Raw genomic sequence first — 6,610 nt, 5'->3', positions numbered from 1 at the left:
GGATTGGTTCCATTGCCTGAGAAATACTGTGTGACAAAAGATTCCTAGGTCCTTCTCTGTTGAATAAATAGTCAATGCATTTAACAGGATAATATATTAGTATAAAATATAGCACCAGTAGTTGAATTCCTGAGAAATGTTAACTATTCTAATTCAAATTTGACATGTTGCAAAACGCTTGGGGGTATTTATTATCAATTTTTTTTTATAAAAAGAAAAGATAGTACTTCCTGGCAAGCAGCAGCTCAGAATAGAAAGAGCACTGGACCTGGAGTCAGATGCAATGCAGGTTGTCACTAAACACTCTCTAAATCCTTTCCAGATCTAATGTTTCATTATCTTTTACTACTGAATTCTGAGGGTTTGAGTGTTCCAATGATTCTGAAATGAACTTGAGGTTGTTATTGTCTTTAAAACAATTTGACCTTTTTAAGTTTCATTTATGTGTGGGGTGGGGGAGGTGTTTTCCACAGACCAGCTATAGTGTACCTTCTACCACTTGTTTACAGAGGCTAGCCCCATCTGCTCCCTTTACTCTGAGTAACAGTTGAATAGCATCTGGGAAGGATTCTACATAACAATAGCACTCCTTTCTGCTCTAAAACCAAGGGGAAAATGCTGGGGCACTGGATTGGTGTGGTATTTCTATATCTGCCTATCATTCCCAACATTAAGCAGCTTAGAATTTCTTAAAAGAATTCGCTTAAGCCAGTGTAGCTTTACCTCTCAGCTTTCCTTCTCCTAACCACCAGTAGATTTACATCTCCATGTCAATGTCTGTCCAGTAGGAACCACAAGGTGAAATGTCCAAAGTTGATCTTGACATCTATCTTCTTTTCCAAACCTGCTTCTCTCTTGTCTTCTTAGTCTTGAGAAGCAGTCAGTCTCATCACCCAACTTGTTGGAGCCAAGTTTGAAACTCGGAGTCACTCTTGCCAACTCCTCCTCCTTTATTCCCCATCCCTCAGTCTCGCTCCTCTCCAAGCCACCCTTCACATTGTGGCTGTCAAGTGCCCTTTTGTAAGTCCAAGTATGATCACAGTGCTTCTCTGCTTGTGATGCTTTACTGATTCCTTTTCAGCTACTGTAGAGACTTCAAAGTCTTCTTGCATCCCTGCCTACCTCTCCAACCCCATCCCTGCCATTCCTTTGAGCCCTCACATACCAGGTATGTGAATTTTTTGTATGTACAGCATGGGCTTTAATAATTGTGACTCTGCCTGTGAGAATCCCCCTTTTACTTTCTCAGCTGGGGTTAGTCACTTTCCCCCCTCATGTTCTCAGAGCACCTCCATGGACAGCAGACCCTTCAAAAGGCAGAACCTGTATAAGGCTGCTAGCCTTTTTGGCAAATATTTCCCACTAAAAAGCCATGTGATAGAAAAGTGATGAAATGGTACCCTGTTGATGGTAGAAAACTTGGAAGACGTGGACAAGCAAGGCAGCCTCATTGAGTTCCAGTTCTCTTAGGTGTCATTGTACTCGGTCTCTGACTCTTGCCACACCGTATTTTAGTTACTTCTTCACTCATTTGTCTCTACCACTAGACCACCAGTTTGGGGACGACAGAAACATTGTAGAGGGTATTCAGGGTCTAGTTGCGTCTGGATGACATTTAAATTATTATGACTCTTGCCTTCTCTCTTTGTCCCAGCCCTCCCTCTGGTGGAGGTGGTAAAAAGCAGTGACAAGGTGGCATAGCCTAAGAAAAGCCAAAACAGGCTAGCTGGTTGATCTACAACCTAGCTAAACATCTGTGTTAAATCATTCTTAAAGAAAATGTGAAACTGACTAATCAGCTTTGAGTGTAGATACTCTGGCAAAAGCCTTCTGCCTTGTCATGTGTTACTTGGCAGACTTTGGTTTTAACCTTCAAAAATAGCTGGGAGTCAACACATCTGTCCCTGATGATCTGAAAGAATCAAATAGTCCAAGAAGAATTAGTTGATGGAGATCTTCATCCTTGTTTTCACCTCTTCCTGAAGCAGAAACAAATCTGTTTACAGGAATGTTTTTGTCTTTGGATGGTTACATTCTAAAGCAAAGGATCCAATAGTAATTGCATCCATATGATAGGTGTTTTCCTCAATAGCAGTGGGACTAACTGCACAAAAAAAAAGCCACAGAGAATGTCATCGTTTCTGTCCCAGAGCTGTATCCAGCTACCATTGCTTTCTGGCCCAGTTAAAGAGAACTTTGAATCAATAAATACTTGTCTGTGGGATTTTAGTCTTTGGAGTTAGACAGTGAGTTTCTGGAGCACCTATGTGCATAGAGTTTCCTTGATATGATGACCTCTGGGTATATTCTGAGGTAGTTTGATTGGGCCTTGCCAGGCAGCTAAAAACTAACTAGATTAACAACTTGGGACTAATCTCACTTCTAAAAACAACCCATTTTCTGAAACATGATGGATTTATGTTACCATAGACATTCAAGTCCAAGACTATTGGGAATTTTTTCAGTGCTTATGATTACACGAAGGAACCCTGGTGATGTAACTAGTTGTGTATGTGGGCTGCTAACCTAAAAGTGAGCTGTTCGAGTCCACCAGGTGCTCTGTGAGAAGAAGATGGGAGGTCTGCTCCCATGAAGATTTAGAGCCTTGGAAACACAGCGGAGGGCAACTGTGAGTTGCAATTGATTCATGGCAGTGGGCTTGGGATGTATATGGTTATGTTTGTGCTACAGTGAGAAGTCTAGCAGTAAGAATGGAATTTTGTATTGAGTGGAGGGAAAGGAAATGAATGTAATCTATTTGTCATCAGAAGAGACTATCTTCCAAAATAAAGAAACAAAACCCAAACAACTTCCACAAGGTCAGTTTGCACACATGTCAAAAGATAAGGAACAATGATCTCCTGTCTTAGGGGTCCATCTGTCTGTATTCTGGTGGAATAAAAAGGATTCAGATGCTACTAGGGATAACGTAAAATTAAACAGAAACAGAACTGGTAGAAGTGGCCCCCTGAAGTCCTTAGGTTTCTATGTTCAAGGTAAAGATCACCCTACCCACAAAACGGTCATTGATGACATCATTTATGATGCCTTTGCCTTTCAGCTGGCACTGCACAGGCACCACTTGGTTCTTCACCACATCTGTAAAGTGCATTGCCACCAGGGGGGAGGTGTAGTTAACCTGTAGGCGGAAGAACAATGGAGTCTAAGTGTGAGGAGGACAAGGAAGACCCAAAGGGCAGGAGAAGGCTGGATGGATGCATCTGGATATTCAGAGCAGAATAGGATAACCTCCAGAAATGGAACTGCATAAACTACCCACGATGCCAAGTCATAAATGGCAACACGACTGAGAGGCTCTCTTTGCCTTGTGGAGTCCACGTCTTAAGTCACTGCAGGGAAACCAATTCTAGCTCAGCATGATCTGCTTTTCTGTCTATCAGACCATGTATCGAACCAGAACTAGTATTGCTTAGCTCTCTTGGATGGAGGTGAATCCTTGACAGACCCAAGGCTTCAAATAAGAGAAATGTGGAAATCTGAGTATTTGGTTATCATTGAGCACAAAGGTAGTGATTTGTCTATTCCAAACTCAGTCCCTAATTAACTAGGTAGCCTTGGGCGAGTCACTTCCTGTCTTTGATCCTTGACTTCCCCATTGGTAAATTGAAGGCTTAGATCAAACTATGTCTGAGAACTCTTCCAGATCTGCGAAGAAGTGGTAGTAGTAGGAAGTGGTGGAGGGAGTTGCTGGTCATGAATAGAAGCCATCCACCCCTATGTTACTCTTTGCTTCTTCCTAATTCCTATAGATCCCTGGGCCTTTGGTTTGTCTCTGAGCTCTTTCTGACCACAGGGACTGAAGGGACACAAGCTTACATGATGATTGAGGGGGATACAGGCTTACGTGCGTCAGTTTGCCGTAGTAAGGGTAGTAGCGGAGATCAAAAGAAGCCGACTCAGGGTAGTAACTGATGGATCGGATGTCATTTTCATCACCTCTCTGTAAGTAAAAGCAGGGATACGTGGGGGACTCAGTGGGTTGGAGCTGGGGCTAAAGGGCCTTGCCCCAAGTAAAATCATTTAGTGGCCCACAGTCCAAAAAGACACTAAAAGTAAGATGGCACTTGGCTTAGCCCAGACCTATGAAACTGGACTGACTTTTCATTTCAAAGAGTACTGCCTAGAAAGCTTGTGCTCAGGAATGCAAAGGCACTCAGGATGGTTCTATGTTGTCTCCTCCAGGAACCAGATATAAGGGTGCTGGTCTAACAAGAAGACACACCCCTCTAGCACCACTGCAAGGAATCTGACTGGGCTTTGCACTCCATCTTTGGCTTTGGAGGTGAGACAGGTCTAAATTGATAGATGAGGTTTGAATCTCCACAAGGACTGCAAGCTTGGTTCTATTGGAAACCAGATCAAGAGCACAGGGACCTCATAATGTAGGAAAACTGCCTATAACCAGCTCATCTAAAGTTGTATTTTGACCACATTCTCTGTGGCCATCAGTTACAGTAAGTAGAGTCAAAAGGATATGCTAGAAGGCTTCATGGACTGCAGATGACAAAAGTACACAATTTCCTCTCATCCCATCAGATCAGATGGAAGGCTGGCCATTCTACCTATGTATGCATTGTTTTCGTGTGCTTTTAAGTAGGAACCGATTCATAGCTAACCCTCCAGTGGGTACGTGCCTTTGGGATTGCAGTGCAGCTTCTTACCACTAGGCCACCAGAGCTCCCTATGCGGTGTTGTTGTTGTGTGCCATCAACTCAAAACTGACCCATAGCTGACCCTCCAGAGGTTTTTCAGAGACAACAAATTGCATGGGAGGAGATTGCCCATCCTTCTGTGGTGCCTTTGAAATTGCAGCGAGGCTTCTTACCACTAGGCTGCCAGAGATCCCTACGCATTGTTGTTGTTGTGTACTGTAGACTCGGAACCAACTCATAAATGACCCTCTGGCAGGTTTTCAGAAGCAATTAATTGCACTGGAGGAGACTGCCCATCTTTCTCCCGCAGAGCAGCCAGTGGCCTCGAACAGTGTGCTTTAGGGATTGCAGCGCAGCTTCTTCACACTAGGCCGCCAGAGCTCCCTTCCCTATGCATTAGGCTTGTTGTAAGCAACAGAGATCTTTGGCGGCATAGTTTGTGTTCAACCACCAACCTAAAACCCGCTGAGCTGCACTGCAGAAGAAAAGCCTGGACACCTGCTTCTGTTAAGATCACAGCTACTGAAAACCCTATAAAGAAGTTCAGCTGCACAGCATCTGTGGTTACTATGCATCTAAATCAACTCAATGGCAACAGTTTAGGTTTTGGGTTTGTGAGAGCTAATGAAGACAAAAAGTGCATCTCTACCAGCAAATTACTCACCAGGATCATGTGATTACATCTGTCAATGCACTTTAATCATGAACTGAGCTCCCTTTAATTTCTCCTAATGTTATCTCTTTGCAAGGACAAGTACACCCTTGACTTCCATACTCTCTCACTGCTGTGGAGTTGATTCTGGCTCAAAGCACCCCTCCATTAGGTCTCCAAGGTTGTAAATCTAAGTGAGAGGAGACTGTCTTTCTCCCACAGAAGGCTGCTGAATTCTAACTGCCAGAGATGGGTGGCTTCTTTGCAGCACAATACACCATGGACTATACTACCAGAGCTCCTGCTCTCCACAAGGGGAAGTGAATGTTATCAGTATTGATTATTGTAGAAGGATAGACAGTCTTCTCCTGGGCGATTAACAGCCTCGGAAAACTCACTGGAGGGTCAGCTATGGGTAGGTCCCAAATCGACTGTACACAACAACAATCTTGTTAGGGTGCCATCGAGTTGACTACAACTCATAGCAACCCCATAAACATAGAATATATGTTGTTGTTGTTGCTGTGTACCGTTGAGTTGAAACCAACCCATAGCTGACCTTCCAGTGGAGCAGCTGGTGGATTCAAGCCGTATGCCTTTGGGATTGCAGCACAGTTTCTTACCACTAGGTCACCAGAGCTTCCTTAAGATTAACTATTGAGAATATTAAGAATGTATAGAGATTCTTAATATTTCTCACTCACCCCCAAAGGATAATTCTCAACTAGATTTTGTATAAACTGATGAATGAACAGCTTCTATTAGGCAAGTACAAGCAGGACTCTATCCAATTAGTGCACTAGTTTGAAGCAATGGAGTTTCTTTTTTGTGCATGGCCTGTGGAATGAATTCCACTGATTAGCAGTGACATCTCACTTGTGAATAATTTTTTAGGTACACATACATAAGGAGCTCTGATGGCCTAGTGGCAAGGCACTGCACTGCAAGTCAAAAAGTATGTGGTTCAAGGCCACCAGCTGCTCCACAGGTGAAGGATGGGCAGTCTCCTCTAGTGTGGTTAACTGGCTCTGAAAACACAGCTATGAATTCGTTCCAACTCTACAGTACACAACCACAACTTACACATACAAACATGTAAACAGAATGAATGTCCTTCCTTCCACCTGACAAGCCCGATCTCTCAAAATTCACATTCAGCATCACCACCTCCCAAGTGGAACCCTCCTTTCCCCCTTCAATGGTCACATTGAACCTCTGATTGCTGCCAAGCCAAAACTGACATAATTGACCTTCTAGTGGGTTTCCAAAGGCTTTTGACTGTGTG

At 43.5% G+C, this 6,610-nt stretch overlaps 1 protein-coding gene across 3 annotated transcripts in view; it reads right to left on the bottom strand.

Moving 5' to 3' along the window:
* Positions 1–2,952: 2,952 nt before the first annotated feature.
* The window catches only part of ATP1B4 (ATPase, Na+/K+ transporting, beta 4 polypeptide), a 24,117-nt gene continuing 20,459 nt past the window's right edge, over positions 2,953–6,610 (bottom strand). For 2 of the 3 annotated variants that reach the window (XM_006893789.1, XM_006893791.1), the window contains 2 exons: positions 3,866–3,961; positions 2,953–3,139 (listed from right to left, as the gene is read on the bottom strand). In XM_006893789.1, coding sequence (XP_006893851.1) covers positions 2,978–3,139; positions 3,866–3,961 — 258 coding nt within the window. In that variant the 3' untranslated portion in view covers positions 2,953–2,977. The remainder of the gene's footprint in view (positions 3,140–3,865; positions 3,962–6,610) is intronic. The other variant, XM_006893790.1, reaches the window with a different exon arrangement.

This window comes from Elephantulus edwardii, unplaced genomic scaffold (genome assembly GCF_000299155.1).
Source record: "Elephantulus edwardii isolate Elephantulus edwardi_28Jun2011 unplaced genomic scaffold, EleEdw1.0 scaffold00131, whole genome shotgun sequence".
NCBI lineage: Eukaryota > Metazoa > Chordata > Mammalia > Macroscelidea > Macroscelididae > Elephantulus > Elephantulus edwardii.
This window is presented reverse-complemented; position numbering and strand designations above follow the sequence as displayed.